This window comes from Perognathus longimembris, chromosome 16, assembly GCF_023159225.1.
Source record: "Perognathus longimembris pacificus isolate PPM17 chromosome 16, ASM2315922v1, whole genome shotgun sequence".
Lineage (NCBI taxonomy): Eukaryota > Metazoa > Chordata > Mammalia > Rodentia > Heteromyidae > Perognathus > Perognathus longimembris.
Window position 1 is genome coordinate 16,180,569 of NC_063176.1, and position 23,932 is coordinate 16,204,500.

The 23,932-nt window shown below is 39.3% G+C and overlaps 1 protein-coding gene across 1 annotated transcript; it reads left to right on the top strand.

Annotated features, from left to right (window-relative positions):
- The first annotated feature begins 9,775 nt into the window (after positions 1–9,775).
- LOC125364844 (integrin binding sialoprotein) lies at positions 9,776–18,480 on the top strand. The gene is made up of 6 exons (XM_048364571.1): positions 9,776–9,829; positions 9,924–9,974; positions 10,066–10,143; positions 14,834–14,899; positions 17,025–17,189; positions 17,947–18,480. The coding sequence occupies exons 1-6, from the start codon at positions 9,776–9,778 to the stop codon at positions 18,478–18,480; spliced, it is 948 nt and encodes a 315-aa protein (XP_048220528.1).
- The last annotated feature ends 5,452 nt before the right edge of the window (positions 18,481–23,932 follow it).

The window sequence follows — 23,932 nt, forward strand, 5'->3', positions numbered from 1 at the left end:
TTCAGAAGAGACACAAATTCAGACAATTCTCCCTTGGAGATGCAAACCTCTTCAGGAGAAACATTTATGAGGTCTCTCAGAATACCATTATTTGTTAACATAACTTCTTTTTAAAGAAAGGAAAGAATCAGTTGGTGCATTTCCCTAGTGCTCACCTGATGTCCAATTGTATAAGAATTCCCAGGCTCATGTATATAGCTATAGATGTGGTTTCTCTGTCTCCACACAAACCCATTTAAATAGAAGCAGCCCTTGCTCTCTAGAACATTACAATAAAAACCAGATGACATCGATGCACATGTCCACCACCACTACCGCACAAGGACATAGCATTCTAGTAAGAGTACACCATGGTCTTAAATAAGAATTTATATGAGGTACAAGCTCGGTCTTGGTTATATCTGGCTTATGCAATATGTGAGGGTTAGCCAGGATACTGGATGGCATTAGCAAGAGCATTACTTCCCCTTAGCATAAACATAGGAGGCCTGGGATGAAAAAAGGGGCATAGCTTTGACTGTACTGTAAATTCTGAAGATGAATATTGTCTCTTACCCAGGAGCTGGTGGCTCATGCCTGTAATCCTAAAGCTGAGATCTGAATGTTGTGGTTTAAAGCCAGCCTGAGAAGGAACATCCGTATGACTTTTATCTCCAATTAGTTACCCCCCCCCAAATTGGAAGTAGAGCACCTAGGCTTTGAGTTCAAAACCCAGGACACATGCACACACACAAGCACACACACACACACACACACACACACACACACACACACACACACAGTCTTGTCTCTTGTAGCTCCCAGAACCCAGGCTTCCAAAAAGAGTTCAGAGAGTAACAACTATTGACCAAATACATAAAGTCCTGGATTTTGAGACTTATAAATGGAAAAACATGTTAGTCTAGAGGGAAGGCAGAATTCGTGCAGGACATTGGGCAGTTAAAGGGGTACAAACCTTTTTAGACTGGCTAAGAAGAGATCTAGTGGTGGCTGGCCAAAAAGCAAGTAGGACAATGGCTAGGCAGCTGGAAGAGCAGTGTACAATTGAGGGCTGGTGTTCACAGTAGAAGTGGCCTGTGGATTTCAGAGAGAATGAGCTAGATTTGGAGGCTATTAGAAAAAGTCTACAGGATTTAGAAACAAATATAACATTGACACAGACAAGAGCTTAGCATTTTTTGAAGGACATTCATGCTTACTAAACTTTTTTTTTTTTTTGGCCAGTCCTGGGGCTTGGACTCAGGGCCTGAGCACTGTCCCTGGCTTCTTTTTGCTCAAGGCTAGCACTCTGCCACTTGAGCCACAGCACCACTTCTGGCCATTTTCTGTATATGTGGTGCTGGGGAATCGAACCCAGGACCTCATGTATATGAGGCAGGCACTCTTGCCACTAGGCCATATCCCCAGCCCCTTACTAAACTTTTAAATAAAAGCTGCAGAAAGATTTTGCAGGCAAAATGTTTAAAAGTGTTTATTTTTTTAGCACCTTAAAGCATATTTTAGCAGGTGATAAAGAATAAGCCATATTAGAATATAAGATAATGAGAGTTTTACCTAAAGTCAAAAGCTAGCAGGAAGGCAACTTAGGGGATGTGAGAAAAATATTCAACATCTATGTATCTCATAAGGGTTCAATTTCCAAAATATTTAGGGAACTCCTAAAAGTAAAGGCAAAACCCAACAGACCAAAAATATCTGAAGACTCAATTTAAAAATAGACTAGACTTGAGTTAACCTTTGTCTAACATATGCAAATAGCCACAAACTACCTGAAAAGATGTTCATGAAATTCAAACCAAAATAACAATGATATAGCACCTCATCTCCATTAGGATAAAAAATATATATAAAAATGTTAGGAGAATGTATAGATACTAGACTCCTTGTATGTTGTTGTGGGACTATGAATATTGCAGTTTCTATGGAAAATAGCATGGAAATTCATCACAAAATTTCAAAATACACCAATATGGCCCAGAAATCCTACTTTGCTTTATTTGTGGAAAGAACTCACACGAGGAGCCTGAGAAAATATGAACCTTCCTGTGTGCTGTTCAGCAGTCACAAGGGGAAACAACCTAAATACCCACTAACAAATGCATAAAGAAAAAATAATAAATGAAATATTATTCAGCCTTTAAAAGGAGGAAATTTTTACTTATGAGACAGTGTGCTAAATGAAACAAATCAATTACAGAACAAATACTATATGAGATTTCAAAATAGTCAAGCATAGGGTAAAATAATCAATGGTGAGGGTCGAGGAGGAAGAGATATGGTGAATCACTCATCAATAGTTATGAAGTTTCATGGGCTGGGGTTATAGCCTAGTGGCAAGAGTGCCTGCCTCGGATACACGAGGCCCTAGGTTCGATTCCCCAGCACCACATATACAGAAAAAAAACGGCCAGAAGCGGCGCTGTGGCTCAAGTGGCAGAGTGCTAGCCTTGAGCGGGAAGAAGCCAGGGACAGTGCTCAGGCCCTGAGTCCAAGGCCCAGGACTGGCAAAAAAAAAAAAAAAAAAATAGTTATGAAGTTTCAGTCATACAAAATGAATAAGTTCTAGAGATCTCCTGGTTAGCAGTGTACCTGCAGTCAACAGTGCTGTGTGAGACAGGAAGGAGGATCTAGCTGGACATGGTGGCTCAAGCCTGTAATCCTAACTACTGTGGGAGAGGATCATGGATCAAGGTCAGGCCAAACGAAGGATCACAATACTCCCTTCTTTCAAGCAAGGGCTTGGTGCAGTGGTACATGCCTATCATTCCAAGCTATGAGGGAAGCCCTAGGGCAGGGAAGAGTAGTGCACATCTGACACCCCAACAATAAAGAGAAGCACAGGCTGGGAATATGGCCTAGTGGCAAGAGTGCTTGCCTCATATACATGAAGCCTCTGGGTTCGATTCCCCAGCACCACATATACAGAAAATGGCCAGAAGTGGCGCTGTGGCTCAAGTGGTAGAGTGCTAGCCTTGAGCAAAAAGAAGCCAGGGACAGTGCTCAGGCCCTGAGTTCAAGGCCCAGGAATGGCCAAAAAAAAAAAAAAGCGTGAGAAGCACAAATAGGAAGAATACAGTTCAAGCTGGCCAAAGAATAAAAGGAGACCTTATTTTAAAGATAACCAATGCAAGAAAGAGACTGATGGAGTGTCTCAAGTGGTCAAGTGACTGCTTAGCAAGCATAAAGTCCTCAGTTCAGTCCTCAAAAATAAATGAATAATGTTAAGTGTTCTTACCATAATAAAACAATGTTAAAAAATTAGTAATCGACCAAATAAAACTATCTAGGACAACATAAAGACTTCACCCTAGTGGGCTGGGAATATGGCCTAGTGGCAAGAGAGCTCGCCTTGTATACATGAAGCCCTGGGTTCAATTCCCCAGCACCACATATCTAGAAAACGGCCAGAAGAGGCGCTGTGGCTCAAGTGGCAGAGTGCTAGCCTTGAGCAAAAAGAAGCCAGGGACAGTGCTCAGGCCCTGAGTCCAATGCCCAGGACTTCAACCTAAATATGTGATTCCAAACTCTGTGGCCATAGAATTGGTTGGAAGGGTAAATAAGCTGCATTCTCAGAATCAGAATATTACTACTATAGCTGGTAAAATGATAATAAAGACTAGAAGAAAGAGAATTTAGTCGAAGCAGCAGACAAGAAAGAGTGCTCACAAGAGTGTGGATCTTTCCAGAAAAGATCTATCTCATAGTGCAGGTGGTCATGTCAGAAATATAAATGGATGTATATTCATTTTCTACCTGAGAGAATCAATCTATAACAAGGAAGAAGAGTGTCATGACAATGCAGCCCGATTATACATAAATGGAAGTTAGCAAGGATCTGTGACTTTTTACTCTAGCACTGTCCTTTCGAAAGAATGTTGCAATGCGCCATCTAATTTTTAAACTATTAATATTATTGTCATATCTACAAAATGAACAGAAATTACTTAATTCCATACAGTGCATGATGGATATTCTAACATTTATCCCATTATTTCATGCTTTTCTCATATGTTGTTACAGTCTTTAAAAAATCTATAGTTCTCCCTTTCTTTTATTTTTCCTGCTACTTTACTCAAGAAATTAGATAAGGTGTCTAATAAAGTTTCCCATATTCTAGATTTTCCTAAATGCACCTCCATGGTCTTTTTATATGTTCTTCTATTCCAGTATTTCATTTGTTATATAGAGAGGCTTGACAAGATTCAAATTCAATTATTTGCATGGAATATATGGATGATGGAGACACAGAGGCTAATCTTTTAATTTTTGAACTTTGATGAAAACATCCTTATTTTCAAGTTTATTTATCTTGAAACTCCAACTCTTTAAGTGGGACACTCAAGAATAAGATCCCTGGGCTGGGAATATGGCCTAGTGGCAAGAGTGCTTGCCTCCTACACATGAAGCTCTCGGTTCGATTCCCCTGCATCATATATATGGAAAACGGCCAGAAGGGGCGCTGTCGCTCAGGTGGCAGAGTGCTAGCCTTGAGCTGGAAGAAGCCAGGGATGGTGCTCAGGCTCTGAGTCCAAGGCCCAGGACTGGCCAAAAAAAAAAAAGAATAAGATCCCTGTCTTGCTCAGAACTAGTGGCTCATGCCTATCATCCTAAATATTTGGGAGGCTGAGATTGGGAGGTGCTGAGATTGGGAGGTTCAGGGTTCCAAGCCAGCCTAGGAAGAAAAAAAAATTAAGACTCCATCTCAATGGAAGAAGCTATGTATGGCAGTGTGTCTCTCATCCCAGCTATTGCGAGAATCTGAAAATAGGAAAATCACAGTCCAGTGTGTGCCCTGCATTCAAATCCTAGTACTACTTTTTAAAAAAAAAATCCCAAACTGAAAACCTGGTTATATTATTTTTCTGCTTCAGCTCTTTGATATTCTCAATTTCCATGATAGTTCTACAGAATAATTTACAATTCTCTCTATTATCTGCTTTTGGCTATCTGATTAATCTTACCTTCACTACTTCCACTGACTGTGTTTCAGTCAATGTAAGTATTGCAGCTGTCTGAGTTTATCAGCAAATATATATGAGAGAGAGAGAGAGATTAAAAGTATAATCCAGGGGCTGGGAATATGGCCTAGTGGCAAGAGTGCTTGCCTCCTACACATGAAGCTCTCGGTTCAATTCCCCAGTACCACATATATGGAAAACGGCCAGAAGGGGCGCTGTGGCTCAGGTGGCAGAGTGCTAGCCCTGAGCGGGAAGAAGCCAGGGACTGAGTCCAAGGCCCAGGACTGGCCAAAAAAAAAAAAAAAAGTATAATCCAAACACACAAAAGGATTAACAACGTGAGCTCAAGAGGTCTGGCATGGCGGTGTGAAGGAGTATGGAGGTAGGAGAATCTGAGTCAGAAGCCCAACCAATCTTAGCAAATTAGCACGAGACCTTCTCTAACAACAAACTAAAAGCAAAAGGGCTGCAGTCATGGCTAAAGTGATAGAGTGCATGAGGCCCTGAGTTCCATCTCCAGTACAAAAAAGGAAAGAGGAGAAGAAAAAGTGAAAGGGGTAGGGGAGGAAGGGAGAGAGAGAGGACCGGAGGGGGGAAAGGGGGTAGGGAGAAAGGAAGGAAGAGAGGGAAGGAGGGAGGGAGGAAGGGAGGGAGGGAGGGAGGGAGGAAGGGAGGGAGGGAGGGAGGGAGGGAGGGAGGGAGGGAGGGAGGGAGGGAGGGAGGGAGGGAGGGAGGGAAGGAAGCAGGCAGGCACAGTTCAACAAAAGGACAGAAAACTGGTATTGAAAATGGAGCGGGGGTTCCTGAGAGGGGTGTAAATAAATGAAGAGGGGAAGCAGTGGAGAATGAAGTCATAATATTCAATGCATATCCTATGAAATTAGGAAAATTAAATGGAGGGGTTGGGCTGGGAGAGATGGGGATAATGATGAAAGGGAGAACATTGATCAAAATGCATTGTAGTTATAAAATGATTTTTTGAATGTTAACTCCCTTGTTCAACTACTTAAAGATAATAAAAATATAATTCTAAAAGGAATTTTCTGCTACATGAAAAAAGGAAGGGAGGGAGGAAGGAAGGAAGGAAGGAAGGAAGGAAGGAAGGAAGGAAGGAAGGAAGGAAGGAAGGAAGTCACAAAAATAGGTGACCTGGGGCTGGGGATATGGCCTAGTGGCAAGAGTGCCTGTCTCATATACATGAGGCCCTGGGTTCGATTCCCCAGCACCACATATACAGAAAATGGCCAGAAGTGGCGCTGTGGCTCAAGTGGCAGAGTGCTAGCCTTGAGCAAAAAAAGAAGCCAGGGACAGTGCTCAGACCCTGAGTCCAAGCCCCAGGACTGGCAAAAAAAGTGACCTGAAGAAGTTTATTTTATAAAACCAGAGATAAAATCTGCCTCGGTGGGCTCAGCTTTCTTGTTCATAGCTGGTGCTCTACAGCTTGAGCCATGCCTTTATCTGGCATTTTTCTGGTTAATTTGAGATAGTGTCTCATGCACATTTTTGCCCTGAACTACTGGTACCAGATAAAACCTAACTTTTAGACTCTTTATTGTGATTTCATAAACATATCCTATAAGTCTGACTGAGTTAATCACACTGGTTTTGTGAATCACCTAAGTAATTTCAAGAAAAAATATAAAATAGTTTTTTAAATGTTAGTGTACACAAAGATTTTCCCCTTAGTATTTTATTTCTTTTTTAACTAATGTAGAATTGTATTTAATGACAGTAAATTTTCTTTCCTTTCAACACTGTGAAATCTCATCTCATTGTGAAATTTCTAAATAGTTAAATCTTTTTCTATTTATTTTAATTCAGATCCAGCATATTATTATATATATTTGGAACTAAAACTATTCATCTTCATCTAAACCTTCAATTAAATTCCACAATGCAAACTTCTTGGCACTAAGACCACGTTTCATGTTTGTTCAACCGATCCTGTGTCTTGAAAAAGTGTTGAAGTTTGGGGGTTTTCTGATGAGAATCCACATTCTGACATCACCTTTCCTGGGACAGTGATTGGCTGCCGGAAGGCAAAGAAGGGTTTATAGCCAGCAGGAGTAAGTGAATGAGTGAGGGACACAGAGAGAAACAATCTGTGCTAGTCACTCTGCTAAGCCAGCCTCCTCGTTCACGAACTGCCAAAAGGTAAGATTTACTAAGTCTTCATCACCTCACCATCTCTGGACCTGGCTTTGAATTTTTCATTAAACATAATCTTACTGCATTGTGTAGCGTGGTAATGTGGTTTAATATTTGCTTATTATTAAGCTAGTGCCTTTGATAGTAGCTTCTTTGCAAAAAGCAAGGCTTGCTACCCTATGGATGTAAAAAGCTCAATATTAAAGATATGGAATCAAAAATTCTGCTTCATTTTTATTTGTATACCACAGGCAACTGTTTTCTCATTCAAGGGGATCTGACTGAAATACTTTTGCATTTGCAAATATGCCTAGCTAAATGCAACTTCTCCATAAAATATATGTAGTCTGCACTTCAGTTATTATGCTTCCCAACATATTATATATTAGAGCTCAATCCTGAACCTAGCCTATCCTATAATCCTAAAATCAATGCGAAAAATTGATAGCACTAGACAAAGAAATTTGGGGGAAACTTATTATAGTCCCCTAAAAACAAGCTTGTGATTAGATTCTCAAATTTATCCTTTCAGGAACTGTTTAGTAGTCACTACAGGTATTTGCTTTTTGATGATTCACAAAGCAAATAAGATTAATAGGCTGCCAGGTGCCATCTCCATGAATCATTTTGGTTTTCTAAAAGTATGCCTGTCATATTTTCTTCTGGTTTTATGATGATTTATTAAAACAAGGAGTTTGTGTTGTCACACCTCTTTCTGTGTATTTATGTTTTTAAGCTCTTCAAATATCCAAAGTATCCCCATCAAATAGAGATGAAAAACAAAAGACTTCCTGTTTGCTGATGGGGTCTAGAACAAAAGAGAGCATTATTCAAAGCACTCCATATTTAAGATGCAATGCATTTTGTGTGAGGAGGACAAAATATAAAATCTACCTTCAGAGTACAACACTTGAAATAAGTTTTGTGCATTTGAATATTACTTTCTGAAGGGCTTTTTAAGGAGGAAATGGCTTCTGACATATTGCCAAGTTGTCTCTGTATGAGACTGCTCTGTCAGTTAAATGAAAGTGTGTTTCAACTCAAGATGATAGATTTTTTTAGATAGAAGTTTATTAATAGAATAAAGTTTCAAATGTGATTCAATTTTGCGATTTTTCTCTTACCGATGAGGAGTTTGGGTAGAATTGAGGATGCCTGAATGGCTGCTACCCCAGGACTGTTCAGGACTTGGCCCCCTCTGAGAGCTGAATGTTCAGTGATTCCACAGGACTAATATCTCCATCGATGCCGACCAGCCCTACCCTGTTACAGCCCTGTTACAAAAGCTTGATGCAAAGCTTAGGTAGAGGCAGAGAACATCTAATCAGAGGATCCTGCCCTGATATCACATAGGGAGACTCTGGAGGGCTCTTCTTATAGCATGGTCCTTGGCTATGACAGTTGCCTGCCAGATGTTCTAAGAAAAGTATTTCTTATACTATGGTTCAGTTCTCTCCCCTTTCTGCCTCTGCCCCCCCCCTCTCTCACACACACACACACACACACACACACACACATATACTTTCACACATTTACAGAAAAAAATGTTGGTGTTTTTATTCCTGGCTCCCACTTTTTATTTTAAAAATTAGTGGTTAGTTTAAAACCTATGCTTAGGGCTGGGAATATGGCCTAGTGGCAAGAGTGCTTGCCTCCTACACATGAAACTCTGGGTTCGATTCCCCAGCATCACATATATGGAAAACGGACAGAAGGGGCGCTGTGGCTCAGGTGGCAGAGTGCTAGCCTTGAGCGGGAAGAAGCCTGTGCTCAGGCCCTGAGTCCAAGGCCCAGGACTGGCCAAAAAACAAACAAACAACAACAACAACAACAAAAACAAACAACAAAAAACCTATGCTTAGAAGTTAGAAACTTCTCGTCTGTTCAACAGAAATAAATGTGTAAATGTACTGATGTTTGCTTGGTTTTGAATTATAAACCAACAGCTCATAGCTATAGAAACAATTCAGTAATCCACTTTGCACTGCTGACATTCCCTAATCAGTGCTACTGAGTGGCTTCCTCGCCATAATATGAAGAACTTTTTGTTTGTTGGGTTTTGCCAAAACTTGGGCTTGAACTCAGGTTCTGAACATTGTCCTTTAGCTTTTTTGCTCAAGGCTAACAGTCTACCCATGTAAGCCACAGCTCCACTTCCAGCTTTTTGCTGGTTATTTGGAGATAAGAGTCTCACGGACTTTCTGCTCAAACTATCTTCCAGCTGTGATCCTTGAATCTCAGCCTCTTGAGTAACTGGGATTATAGGTATGAGCACCGGTTCCAAGTGTGTGGCACATTTTTGAATGTTCAAAGCCCCTTACAATAATAGTGGCCTTCCAATGATCAATCACTGCAAAACAGGCGGAAATCAACTCAAGATTATTCAAACAAATGCTTAAAGCTAGTTTTAACAATTATATATGAAAGGTAGTGTTTTTCCTTTTTGCAGTGCTAGGAATTGAACCTACGGTCTTGCATATGATATGTAAGTGCTCTACTACTGAGCTACAACTACAGTCCAGAAATTTAGTTTCAATGAGTATAAAGAAGAGCTAAAATTGAAACCAAATTAAAGACTTTATCTTTGGATATGAGCAAATAAGTTATACACTTAGTTTTTATTATTAATCAATCCTATCATGCTATTAATTGCAGAAGTGACCACCAAAATGAAGACTGCTTTAATACTGCTCAGCATCTTGGGAATGGCTTGCGCATTCTCGGTAAGTTCATTATTAAAAATCCCAGACTATTTTTCCATTTTGTCTTTTTATGGAAAGGAAAACACATGCCATAATTAAATTTTCTTTTAAACAGATGAAAAACTTGCATCGAAGAATTAAATTAGAAGATTCTGAAGAAAATGGGGTAATAACCTTTAGCATACTTCTCTGACCTATACTTATTCTAGAGTTATTGAACATTAAACATGAATATAATGCTAATTTTGTCTACACAGGTCTTTAAGTACAGGCCACGATATTATCTTTACAAACATGCCTTCTTTTATCCTCCACTGAAACGATTTCCAATTCAGGTAAGCGGAAAACTTTTCACACACTACAGTTGAACATGGATATAATTTAATATGAAGACACCTATATTCAACTTTTCTGTTTCAGACAGAACAATTACTTAATTACAGAAAAATGTGCATACAGTAAAGAAAGGTTTTGAGTACAATAAAATAAAGCTTATGTTTATTTTTTTCTTTTAAAATAGAAAAACAAACAGTAAAATTACCAGGGGTCAATCAAGAGTAACAAAGTAAATATAATGACACATTGAATTTAGGTGTTTAAGTTTATTGATTTTTTTTAAGTGCAACATTTGGGCTGGATGCCAGTAGCTCACACCTATAATCTTAAACTACTCAGGAGGCTGAGCTCTGAGGATGGCAATTTGAAGTCAGCCTGGGCAGAAAATTCCATGAGACTCTTATCTCCAGCTAACTACCCAAAAGAAGTAAAGCTGAAGCTCAAGTGGTAGAGCACTAACTTTGAGAGGAAAGGCTTAAGAGTAGTATATAGGCTGAGTTCAATCCCCAAAACTGGCACAAATTTTTTTTTAAGTGGACCCATTTTATCAAATGCTTACAATTAAACCAGTGATAGTTCACTGATTTTCACATTATACTTGATTTCAATACTGTGATAGACTTAGTATTGCATCCTAATTCAGAGCCTTATTGATAGGGGAAACTGACCTCATAAACACCAGAGACTTAAAACAACTAAAACCTTGCTGCAGAGTAACCAAACTCAGTGAGTTAAGCCACAGGTCACACAGTGGAGCGTAATTATAATGCAAGTGTGGCCTAAAAACTGCAAGGAGAAAGAAATTCAGGACATGCCCAAAAAGCTTGTGAGAAAAAGGAAACATCGTTAAATTTGTAAACCAAAGGAAAGTAACTAGAACTAAAAATAAAGAGTTGCCATTTTTGCTAAGCTACCTGAGAAGAAGGCCTTTGAAAACTAGCTGGTATAGTGTTCCCTTTAAATATACAGCAAACCACAAGTGCACTATTTTTTGTCAGAATTGCACTATTTTTGTGACTATATAGTTTGAATTCAAATTACCAGTTATGCACAATAACCCAGGACTCCTGAGATACTAAAAGCCATCGGGACCTTGAAAACGCTAGTCAGCAGAGTGGCTTGACAATGCATTTTGCCCTATGTCTAACTCACACAATAGCGGGAAACGATCATCTTCAAGTATTCCTAGCACCATCATAATTATGGGGAATTGGTGTGGTACGAGGGTTGTGGGTTTGGGGAATTGTCTTTCATTCCTTGGTTCCCTTCAGGCCCAGAAATAAACAGTGGTCATTTGAAAGTTATTTTCTTTCTTAAACAGAAATGATAATAAAGTGGTCCACTGAAAATTCTACAGTGGCCAAGTGTCCGTGGCTCAGGCCTGTAATCCTAGCTGCTCAGGGCGCTGAGATCTGAGGAGTGCAATTTGAAACCAGCCCAGGCAGGACAGTTCATGAGACTCTTATTTCCAATAAACTACTCAAAAAGCCAGAAGTGAAGTTGTGGCTCAAGTGATTGAGTGCTTTCCTTGAGTAAAAGAGCTCAGGGACAATGAGCAGGCCCTGATTTCAAGCCCCAAAACAGGCACAAAAAGTTAAAAAAAAAAAAATCCAGTGAAATAATATTGGGAGAAGTTACAGTTTTCAGATCCAAATTCATATAAAAACTTTTCACAAATTATGTGCAGAGAGGTCTGTCTCAACAAATATAGAACTTTTCAGGTCATTATTTTAAGCTGAACAACAAATATATTCACAATCCAACCATCTAAAATAGTTTGATTTCTCCGAAGCATATTAACTTAGGTATTTAGTATTCATCCCCAAATATAATAAGCTATATTGGCTTTAAAATTCATAGTTTAGTCAAATGAATCTGTTTACAGACCACCATATCTAAAATACCAATTTATATGAACTATGTCATATAAATTACAAAGCCATTAGTTGTCTGCAATTGTTTAGCTATCTACTAGGATATACAAAATTATAAATAAGTCTAGTACCCTAAGTTGTTTAAAATTTAAAAATATGTTTCAGATGAGTTTAATTAGAGTGTGAACTTTCAAAGGAAAGGAATTTCATCTTATATTTCATTTATCTGACTAAGCCAGATTACAAACATACTGGCTTTTCAGAATTTTCTTTTATTAAAGAAGTCATCCATCTATTTATGTATTATCCATCTATCTAATCTACATATGCATAGATATATTCTATGTTCTATATGTTCTTCTATGTGTATATAGACACTGTATATTTTTCTTCTATACTACTTATATATTGTTCACCTATCTATGTAAAAACAAGAAAGGTTTCTGGAAAAACCAGTAGGACCTAGTGGAAAATATACATAAATAAAAGAACATATGATAAAACATAAATGAAAGATAGGAATGAATGATACTGACCTCGTATATTGACTAAAGAAGGATATGGTTGAATTGGGGAGAAAACTAGAATTGAAGCAGAAAGTAAAACAGCTAAAACTCTCCCATTGAAAAAAAACAGTTCTGGTTGTGTAAATATACTCTTCTCTATATTTAATTTAACTCACAAATAGAAATAGTGTAAATAATCTGCCTTAGTCACCCTCTGGACAAGAGAAGCACAACCATTAAAGCCATGGTGGTGAAGGGGGGTCTGATTATTCTCTTTTCCATTGGAGGTTATTCTTGGCTCAAGGTGACTAGCTTTTCCTTTCCATGGGTGGAAGATGTGACCATTGGGAGAAATGGGCCAAAAGAGACAGCCCCAAGTGAGACTAGGACTTGAGTGTTTTCTCCAACCTGATTTCTCACCAAGGGACTGGAGTTCTAGCGGTAGCCATGCTCTCTAAACACAGAATCAAAGCTAAAAATTCCAGGGTAGGAAATGGCAAAATCTGGTTGATCCATTTGACACCTGATCTATCAGAGGGGGATGCAAAAAGGCTGGGTTTGGTAGAAAAATGAAGAATTTCCTCTGCTGTTTGGAAGAGTCTCATAACAGAAGTTGGGATTTACATTTTGTTTCAAACACTAGCAATGTTTAGGCCTGGGATGTGGCTCGATGGTGGAGAGCCTGCCAAACATCCACAAGGCGCTAAATCCAATGCACAGAATCCCCTCCCCCAAAAGAACAGTGACACTCGTTCACATATAACTATATTTTGACATACAGAATTCTTGATTTAATTTTATTCAATGCTAAGCTCTTTAGAAAGGTAGTCCACTGTAAAGGTCCTAAACGTGAATACATTTTTCTCTTAAGGAATTTTATCATATATATGTATAAACCCAATTTTAAAAATTAGCTTTAAAAGTGCTAAGTATGGGGCTGGGAATATGGCCTAGTGGCAAGAGCGCTTGCCTCCTACACATGAAGCTCTCGGTTCGATTCCCCAGCACCACATATATGGGAAACGGCCAGAAGGGGTGCTGTGGCTCAGGTGGCAGAGTGCTAGCCTTGAGCGGGAAGAAGCCAGGGACAGTGCTCAGGCCCTGAGTCCAAGGCCCCAGACTGGCAAAAAAAAAAAGTGCTAAGTATGAAATTTTAATTTCTTTAAATCAAATTATAATTTAGAATAATTGAAAGCCTCATTACTTAAAATGATCTTCTCATAACAACTTACATCATCATTGAATTTATATTTCATAAAGAAAATAAAACAATTATTGGGTCCAAGATCTGCTGTGATCTAACTAGGAAAAACCACAATTCATTTGACTTTTCTTCTTTTCTTAGTGCTAGTACTGAGGCTTCAACTCAGAGCCTGGGGGTTAGTTAGCCTTTAGCTTTTTTACTCAAACCAACACTCCACTTCCTGGTTTCTGCTGGTTAACTGGAGCTAGGGCAGACTTTCTTGCCCAGGCTGGCTTTGAAATACAATCCACAGATCTCAGTCTTCTGAATAGTTAGGATCACAGGTGTGGGTCAGGCACCCAGCTTCATTTTGGAATTTCCGATTCTTTCTAAAAATTAAAGTATTAGACCCAATAATCCCTTCATTCTTTTGGAATTAAACAATTCTGCAATTCAAGTTTTTAATATCCAAAATGACATTTTTGTTGTTTTGGGTTTTGCTGGTAGTGGGGTTTGAATTTAGGGTCTCAAGTTGTCTCTTAACTTTTCTACTCAAGGCTGGTGCTTTTCCACTTAAGCCACACTTCCAGTTCTAGCTTTTTGCTAATTGGAAGTAAGAATTTCTCAGATTTGTCTGGATTGGCTTCAAACCATGATCCTCCAATCTCAGGCCCCTGTGTAGCTAGGATTACAGGTGTGAGCCATCGGTGCCCAGTTTACACACAAAATATTTCAACCTATTGTTAAGGCTTTGGGGATTGAAAATGGAATGTTGGGATTCATATTCTTTTCTGTAGTCTTTGGCTTTGAACTCAGGGCCTTGTTCTTCCTAGGCATATGTTTTACTACTTGAGTCATACCTTCGGACAATTCACATAGTGGTTATAAAACTCCTCTTTGTCTCTTACCTCATCTCAAATTCATTCAGTGTCCTCATATCTTTCTCACATAATCATAAGGCCTGGTATAAGTATAGAAATCAATCAAGTTCATACTACTAAGTAGTTTAATCAGATGTCTGTGGGTACTTTATTTTAACCAGCAGAAGATTTTAATTGTTGTTGAGAATATATACATATTTACACTGGTGTGTATGTATGCCCATCTATGTGTATATCTTTTGTAGGGAAGTAGTGACTCTTCTGAAGAAAATGGAGATGGTGATAGTTCCGATGAGGAGGAAGAAGGAGAGGTAAGGAATTCTGCAGACATTTCCTAACAAGTTTGGCAACACAAAAAGACCAAATGGAATCTTGTCAATTGTAATCTAGATTCAGCAAGTGGCTATTGCTGCCTTACCAGAGAACCACAGCCTTCTATTTTGGACAAAGTGGCATGTTATTTAAATTGGAGCCAACTAAATAACCTGTTGAAAACACTGTTGAAGTTTGGGATTATGGTTACCTCTAAGCAGTGCATTAAAAAAAGGTGGGGGTCTCTATTTTAAGTGGGAGAGGTATGATGTCTGTTCAAACACAGGAGAAAGTACTACTTACACATAGGTGGCTAGAATATGATGGCCAAAGACAAGTAAATAATAACCCTAAACTAAGTGCATTATTTAAGCACTGAAACTTTCAAAATTCACCTTTCTCAGTAAGCCAATTTCTATCCTCTTCACTTACCTTCCATAAACTACAAAATAGGAAACGCATGTTTTGTTTTCGTCTAAAAACAAAATTCATATTCTTTCAGAAATAAAAATACTCTAGGTGTATAAATATCTTCCTGTGTAGCTCTACAAATTAAATATAGTCATTGGCTAAAATTCATCTCCATATCTTGGAAATTGTGCTATTATGCTTATAACTGACACTCTTGTCTAAGGGAACATACCAATTAGGATGCATTTTCCTGGAGAGTCAATTATACTTGGCTAGTTTAAGAACTGTCTAAATTTACATGTCCTTAGGTGGTTATTTATGAATACAAAATGACAGTCAAAAATGGATCATGTATAAGTGTTAGCAATTTTGCCAACAAAATGATGTGGGAACTTGAAGACAACTTTTTGCTTTTTTTTTTTAAATTAACATTCCCCATTGCATAACTGCACTAATAACTTGAAGTATGCTAAGCCAATACCAGGAAAAGTGTCACCTATCATAGAAATTTTGCCCGGAGTACTATGTAACAGTTGTACATAAGAAGCTGTGATTGTCCATGTACCTATAGCTATTGGCTCTGGAGCTCTGGAGTGATTGTAAAATTGCTTTTACACCTCAACTTCCCAGTGATAGTACACACTTTTTGGCAATGATTCTTCACTGGTGGTTGGGAGCTGGAAGAAAATCATAAGCTTCCTTAGAAGCACTCCTGAAATCACATGCACTCAAAATTGTGTCAATCCTCTCTGAACATTTATGATCTTTTCAGATCCTTTTGCCTCTTGACCCAGGTGTCCATGGGTTAGAATTTGTGCTCGGTCCTCTTCTGAATCGCCTCACACTTATATAATTCCTTCTATACTTATGGTGCCAAGTAGAATTTGTGGTTTAACTTGAAGCTTCCTTCAAAGATCATTCATTAAGAATATACTAGAAATCTTCTGTTGTCAAAAGATTCTGGAAATACTTTATTTATTCTTTAAAATGTAATTGATAATTTAAGTTAAATATTGAGTTCCATAAAAGGGGGCTTGGACATGTTTTCTGTTTGGCAATTGTACATTTTCTCTACCACTATACTATTCTGCATCATTTAAAACACATGTGATAAAATTGCCATTAGTAGATAACAGAGATGTATCCACAGTGTTTTGTAGTTGGAGACTGTTCAGTCTTACTGGTGGTATTTTATGATGTGAATGTCACATCATACAGATGAACGTTTGAGTAGTTTCCAAGTTAGGGCTGTTTTGAAGAGTACTAAGAACATTGTAGAACTTTTTCTTGTAAACACATCCATTGATTTCCCTAAGTCATTCAACTTGAAAGTTAAATTTCTAAGATGATAAAATATTGACAATTATAGTAAGTGTTGATTTGAGGAGGGTTGATTTTTTAAATATCATCATGCAATAACATAACTACTAGGAATACTTTGGAGTATTTAATATATTTCTTTGCCCAGGAAAAATTGATCATATGCCAAAGACTAAAAACACATTTTTGAATAGATGAAGTAGAAAACAGAAATAGCTAAGATAGAAAGTAGTGTCATATAGAGAATCAAATAACTTTGACTCTTAGAAATATAAACTATGGATGTTTTAGAGAAGGCAGCATGCCCAGCATGCTATACCATAGAGTCATCCAAATTCCAACAGATCTTAACGTATATGCTGGCTCACACAAACTTCTTGCTATGGTCACCAGGAGACTTCAAATGAGGAAGAAAACAATGAAGATTCTAATGGAAATGAAGATGAGGAATCTGAGGCAGAGAATAGCACCCTCTCTACTGGGACACCTGGCTACGGGCAAGAGACCACACCTGGAACAGACAGTGTGGGGTTAGCTGCAATCCAGCTTCCCAAGAAGGTACTAATTTCTCCACAATGTTAATTCTGTTTCCATTTCTCTACTGAAGTCTGAAGTTAAGCTAACTCCATGCACTTAGAATTTTATAGTGTCTTCATTCAATCACTGATGAAGCAAGAAAAAAAATGCAAAACGGAGAGAGGAAGGGTGGTGAATAGTCATAATATTCAGCTATATAGATATAGATATATATATGCAAATGAAACTAGGACATCTGAAGGGATGGGGCTGGGGCTAATAGAGATGGGGCAGAGTGATAAAAAGAGATGACATAGATCAAGAGGCATTAGACTCATAAACTGACATGTTGCAATTAAACCCTTCTGTACAACTACTTAAAGATATTTTAATTAAGGCAAATAAACAGAATTTAAGGAAAAAAAGATTTCTCTATTTAAAAATAAAGAATGATCTTTTTCCAGGTAAATTCCCTTGCCATATCTATTCCATTGGCTTGTATACCTTTCTACCCAATGTAGAAATTTTCTACCCATTGGATAGAATGATTGAATTTCAGAGGACAGAGTTCCAAAACAGAAAAATAGCAAAACTTTAGGAACACAACCCTCCTCTCCCCACCATGAAGGATTATCGGGCATACCCATCCCCATCCAAACCCATTGCAAGCCAGGCATCAGTGACTCTAGTCTCTAGCCCTAGCTAACTTAGGAGGCTGAGATCTGAGGATTAGAATCCGTATTTCTGGGAAAACGTGATGGTCTGAAAATGTGACCCCTTTTCAACCCTTTCCTTTCAGGCTGGAGACACAGGGAGCAAGGCGACCAAAGTGAAGGAAAGTGAGGAAGAAGAGGAGGAGGAAGAGGAAGAAAATGAAGAAAATGAGGCAGAAGTAGATGAAAATGAACAAGGCATAAATGGCACCAGCACCAACAGCACAGAGGTGGACAACGGCCATGGTAGCAGTGGTGGGGACAATGGAGAAGAAGGTGAAGAGAGGAGTGTCACTGCAGTCACTGCCCAAGGAACCACAGCCACTGGTGCTGCCTTTCAGAGAACAACGAGTGGAAACGATGGGTTAGTGCCCACAACTCCCCCACAGGAGGCCTATGCGGCCACCTCCCCACCCCTCGGGAAAAGCACCACGGCTGAGTATGAGGGCGAGTATGAACAAATAGGTAACACTGAGTATGACAACGGGTATGAAGTCTATGATGGTGAGCATGGGGAGGCTCGTGGGGACAATTACCGACCCTACGAGGATGAGTACAGCTACTACAAAGGGCATAGCTACGGGGGCTATGAAGGTCAAGATTACTACTACCATCAGTGAAAGCCTAGCCGGGGAGGAAGTCTCCAGTCTTGCCTGGCTTCTAGCTACCATTTTTCAAAGTTCAACTCAGGAAGGTGCAATATAACAAATGTGCATATTATAATGTGGGATGGTGCTATGGTTCCAAAGAGCTTTTCTCTAATTGTTTCTGTAGGTAGTATCAATTTTTGTTGCTTCTCTTTGGTACATTCCTGCAAGGTCATTGGAAATTGGGGCCATTTATCAAGCTGTGGATCAATCCATGGGATAGAATTAAATTCTTGAAGTTGCAGCTCTATAAATGGCAATTTAACACGTGTGCACTATTGCTAACTGCCTAACTATATCCTTGTATGCCAAATGTTTCTAAAAAGAAATTCAATGAGATAAATGACACTGCATACAGCAAATCTGTCATTCATTAATCACACTACCTAGCTGACACTGTATAATAGGTGTAATTCCAATCCTCTTGTATTTGTTTGTCATCTGTATATTCTATCTATGGGTTTTATCACAAATAAAAATGCAATTCTTCAACTGTGTTCTAATTTAAGAAGTGAAAGATTCACCATGAGTACAGGTGAACCAAAGGGGTTCACAACTGAACTACAGGAGAAAAGCTCTGGGTACTATGGTTTTAGAATTCTATCTGGACACTGATGGCTCATATCTTAATCCTAGCTACCCAGGAGGCTGAGATCTGAGGATTGTGGTTAGAAGCTGGCCCAGGCAGAAAAGTAAGAGAACTGTAACTATTTTCTCCCCAGTGCGTGCATAACTAAGCTTTTTGTCCTACTTATGGGCAGTGAGCCACATACATAGAGAGAACAAGGGACTTTTTGCAGAATTGCCAGATTTAATAAAGAGAAAAACAAGGTAGTTAAATTTGAATGTCAGGTGAACAATGAATAATTTTTAACACCCCCAGGCCCCATGAAGAATCAGCTCTTTCATACTAAGTGACTATTAATCTAATATACAACTTTAATTGGGTGTCCTGAACTTTTCCTGGCAAATTTACCCCTACACAATTTGATATTAAATAGGGCATAATGTGGATGGGGAAGGTAAAACTCTTAACACTCCTCACATCAGCAAGGAAGGCTAATACACAGCCTTAACAATTTACACCTTTAACCGAAACCCAAAAGCCACTTTAAATGGGAGCAGTGAAGGAAATGTAGGCAGGGAGGAAAAGAAAGAAGTGATGAAGTGAACATATGCAGACCCAATGTGCAGACATCGAGCAAGAGAAAATGAAGATCCTTGTCCTTGGAGAGATTTTAGTTTGACAACTGTTGTTACGCTGCGTTGCAGGCTTCATCTACTCACTATTCCTTTTTATTCTGAAAATCACCAAGTCTTCAGAAAATGTGAAGACGAGAACACAAGCACCCTATTGTACATTTTACCTAGATGAACAGTATTTAAAATTTTAACACACTTACTGCTCTCCTTCTGGTCCATGTACCTGTGTGTATATGTGTGTGTGTATGTGTGTGTGTGTGTGTGTGTGTGTGTGTGTGCAACCTTTGGGACTATGTAGACCTCTGTGTATATGACTGCCTGTGTATGACTGTGTGTGCATACATGTGTGTATGCCTGTGTGTGTGCCTAGGTGGCTGGGCCTATGTGACTGTGACTATACATATGTACCAGTGTATGTACCTGTGCATCTGCGTGTGAGCTTGTATGTGTATGTACATATGTTTACCTGTCTGTGTATGTGCATACTTCTTCATTAAACTACTAAAGAGGAGGCTGCAGACATCCTGAGGCTCTACTCCTAAATATTTCAGCATTCACCAAAAGAATAAATAATTAGCTAAATATTGTGGCACAGAACTGTAAGCTCAGCACTTGAGAAGTTGGGGCAGAAAGATTGTGAGACTGAGGCCAGCTTGGATTACATGCTGAGACCCTGATTGGGAAGGGAAAAGGCAAATGGGAATGGGAAAGGAAAGGATGCTCTTACACAGCCATTTCTCAGGAAATTTAACATAGATAGAATGATTCTCTCTAACATTAGGTGTATGATCAAATTTTTCCAATGGTCACACTCAATATTTTTTATGCTGGTCCTAATGCTTTTTTTTAATGTTTTTTTTTATTGTCAAACTGATGTACAGAGAGGTTACAGTTTCATGCGTTAGGCAGTCATACATTTCTTGTACTGTTTGTTACCTTCCTCATCCCCCCTCCCCCCTCCCCCTTCCCCCATCCCATGAGTTGTTCAGTTCATTTACACCAAACAGTTTTGCAAGTATTGCTTTTGTAGTTGTTTGTCTTTTTACCCTGTGTCTCTCAATTTTGGTATTCCCTTCCAGTTTCCTAGTTCCAATACCAGAACACACGGTTTCCAATATACTCAGATAAGATACAGAGATAATTCTTGTTGTTCTTGTTCTTCTGCTTTTTGTTGTTCTTGTTCTTCTGCTTCTTGCTGTTCTTGTTGTTCTTCTTCTTTTTCTTCATGTTCTTCTTGTTCTTGTTTCTCCTCCTCCTTCTTTTCCTTCTCCTCCTCTTCCGTCTAGTACAGTTTATTTTATTTTTTATCACTTGAGCCACAGTGCCACTTCTGGCCATTTTCTATATATGTGGTGCTGGGGAATCGAATCCAGGGCTTCATGTTTATAAGGCAAGCACTCTTGCCACTAGGCCATATCCCTAGCCCCTGGTCCTAATGCTTGAACTCAGGTCCTGGGGATACTGAGCTTTTTTTGCTCAAGGCTACCACTCTACCACTTGAGCTACAGTTCTACTTCCAGGATTTTTGGTGGTTCATTGGAAATAAGAGTCTCATGGACTTTCCTGAGTGGACTGGCTTTGAACTGCAATCCTCAGATCTCATCCTACTGAGTGGCTAGGATAATAATCATGACCCACTTGACCATGGCTTGCCACACATAATTTTACAGGTGAAGGGATCAGAGATCACAAGCTAGGACTAAACAAAGACAGACAGTCCCAAGCTCTGGGCTCTTTCCCATCATGCATTTCTCAAACATATGCAATACAGGGGAAGACTTCAATGAGACCATTGGCCAAAGTGAGCCTAACCCAGCATTAAAATTTGCTTAGAGCCAAACGTATTTTATGACTTCAATCCTATTTTCAAGTATTTGCAAGTCCAGGATCCTCTCTAATTTTGTTGTATCTTTCTATACAGGAAGTATGAGGTGGCACAGTGAACCTAAGTCCTGTGGTAAGACAGGCAGCATGACAGAGCATAAGTTAATTTACTTCCCTTGTCTTTCTTCCCTTCTCTCACAAAAAGATTCAGGGCAGGGGACTGTTTAATTGGACACACATCCTCACATCTCTGCTCTTCTCCTCTCCCTCTTGCTCTGCCTTAATACTGCGTGTACTATAATGGAATTACCAGCATTAGAACAGCCTTTATGACCACTTATAGCATACTTTTTTCCTTGCCAAAACTTATCTCTATAGAGGAAAAATTCTTGAAAAGAATGAGGTTTTGTGATCAATGCTTTTTATTAGACAGCACATGGAATATTTGCTATTTATTTCATTGTCTAAAACTATTTCAATGCATCATATAGACTCAAGTCTTAGATTTGAAAAGGCCTTTAAAGTCTGTGACGTATAATGTTCAGAAGTGACCGCTCTTTTTGTTTGTGGTACTGGCACTTGAACTCAAGACTTTGCACTTGCTAGGCAGGCACCTGAGCCATGAACCCAACCTCTTTTGCTATAGTTATGTTTTCAGTAAGTTCTTCCATCTGGGCAGCAATTTTCCTGGTAGACGCAATGACAGACATGTACCACTGTGCCCAACTTTTATTGGTTGAGATGAGTCTGAAAACATTTTTGCAGGAGCTTGCTTCAAACTCTGGTCTTCCTGATCTTACTGAGTAGCTTAGTTTACAGAAGTGAGCCACCACAGCTGGAAGAAGCTACTCTACTGTATAATAAAAGCCCTCAGTCACTTCTCTTACAGTTTCTTTTAGCTTTTGGCCTAAATGGTGTGGGTTTCCATGGCTCACTATCCTAAGTGATTTTGAGCAAGCTGCTTTCTTTCTTTTCCCAGCAGAAAATGCTTCCCTATTGCTACTCCAAGCACCTAGAGCTTCCTGTAACCTGATAGGTCACTGTGGGTTTGATTTGCATTTCCCAAATGGACAATGATACTTATCATCTTCCGTATATTATGGACCATTTGTGTTACTTCTTTGGAGAAGTATCCATCCAGAAGGTTTCCACATTTTTAAACTGAATTCATTTTTTATTGTTTGCTTTCTGGTTTGTTTGTTTCTTGTGTATTCTGAATGTTAACACTTTGCTAGATAGTTCCTGAAACATTTCTTTCATTCCCTTCACTCTGATGACTGTTTCTTCTGCTGTGCAGAAACTTCTTAGTTTGATATTGTCCCATTTATATTTTTGGTTTTGTTGCCTGGGAGTTCTTCGGCACTTCCTTTCTTTTATTGAGGGGTGCTTCTGTGAATACACATATCACTTTTTATCCACCCACAACTGGACACACATCTGAGCATGACACATTCTTTGCTATTTTAGTGTTTTGTTTTGTTTTGTGGTAGGGAGGCTTGAACCCACAGCCTGGGCATGGTCCCTGAGCTTTTGTGCTCCAGGCTAGTGCTTTCCCATTTTGAGCCACAGGTCCCCTTCTACCCGCTGTGTTTTTTTTTATTGTTGCTTGAGAGGTGATATAGAGCAGGGTTAATTTTATATATATTGGGTGACATGTACATTTCAGTTTTTTTTGCTTCGTATCAGCGGTTCCCTCCTTCTCTCTCATTCCCTCCCTCCCATCACTGCCCTGAGATGCTCAGTTCACGTCCATCAATGGCCAGTGCAGCTGAGGGGCCCCTCTGCAGCACTTTTTCACCCGTTCTCCACTGATTTGTGTCCTCCTCCCACCTTCCCTCAGATGTGTGTGTGTATACACCATTTAGGAGATTCAAAGTACAGAGTCATCTAAAAGCGGTAAGACCAAGTTTCCTCTGAGGTTCTTTTCAGTTTGTACATTCTTTTATACACATATGAAGAGGTATTTGGGTATTGCATTTCTCCTAAGACTATCTTCTATTGGTCTCACTGTGTATGGGTTGTATCCTTATCTTGGCTATTGTGAACACTGTAGCAATGAACATGGAGGTGCAGGTGTCCTTGTATTATCCTGGTTCTTGATGCTCAGGGTAGATGCCTAGGCACTATATGGCTGGATCATACGGTATGTCTATGTTCAGTTTGTTTTTTTTGTTTTTTTGTTTTTTTTTTTGGCCAGTCCTGGGCCTTGGACTCAGGGCCTGAGCACTGTCCCTGGCTTCTTCCCGCTCAAGGCTAGCACTCTGCCACTTGAGCCACAGCGCCGCTTCTGGCCGTTTTCTGTATATGTGGTGCTGGGGAATCGAACCTAGGGCCTCGTGTATCCGAGGCAGGCACTCTTGCCACTAGGCCATATCCCAGCCCCTATGTTCAGTTTTTT

Excerpts from the sequence above, each read along its gene's own strand:
- LOC125364844 (XM_048364571.1), top strand. The coding sequence starts at position 9,776 with ATGAAGACTGCTTTAATACTGCTCAGCATCTTGGGAATGGCTTGCGCA. Across the intron at positions 9,975-10,065 it reads AAGATTCTGAAGAAAATGGG|GTCTTTAAGTACAGGCCACG; the intron begins GTAATAACCTTT and ends TTGTCTACACAG. Across the intron at positions 10,144-14,833 it reads TGAAACGATTTCCAATTCAG|GGAAGTAGTGACTCTTCTGA; the intron begins GTAAGCGGAAAA and ends TATCTTTTGTAG.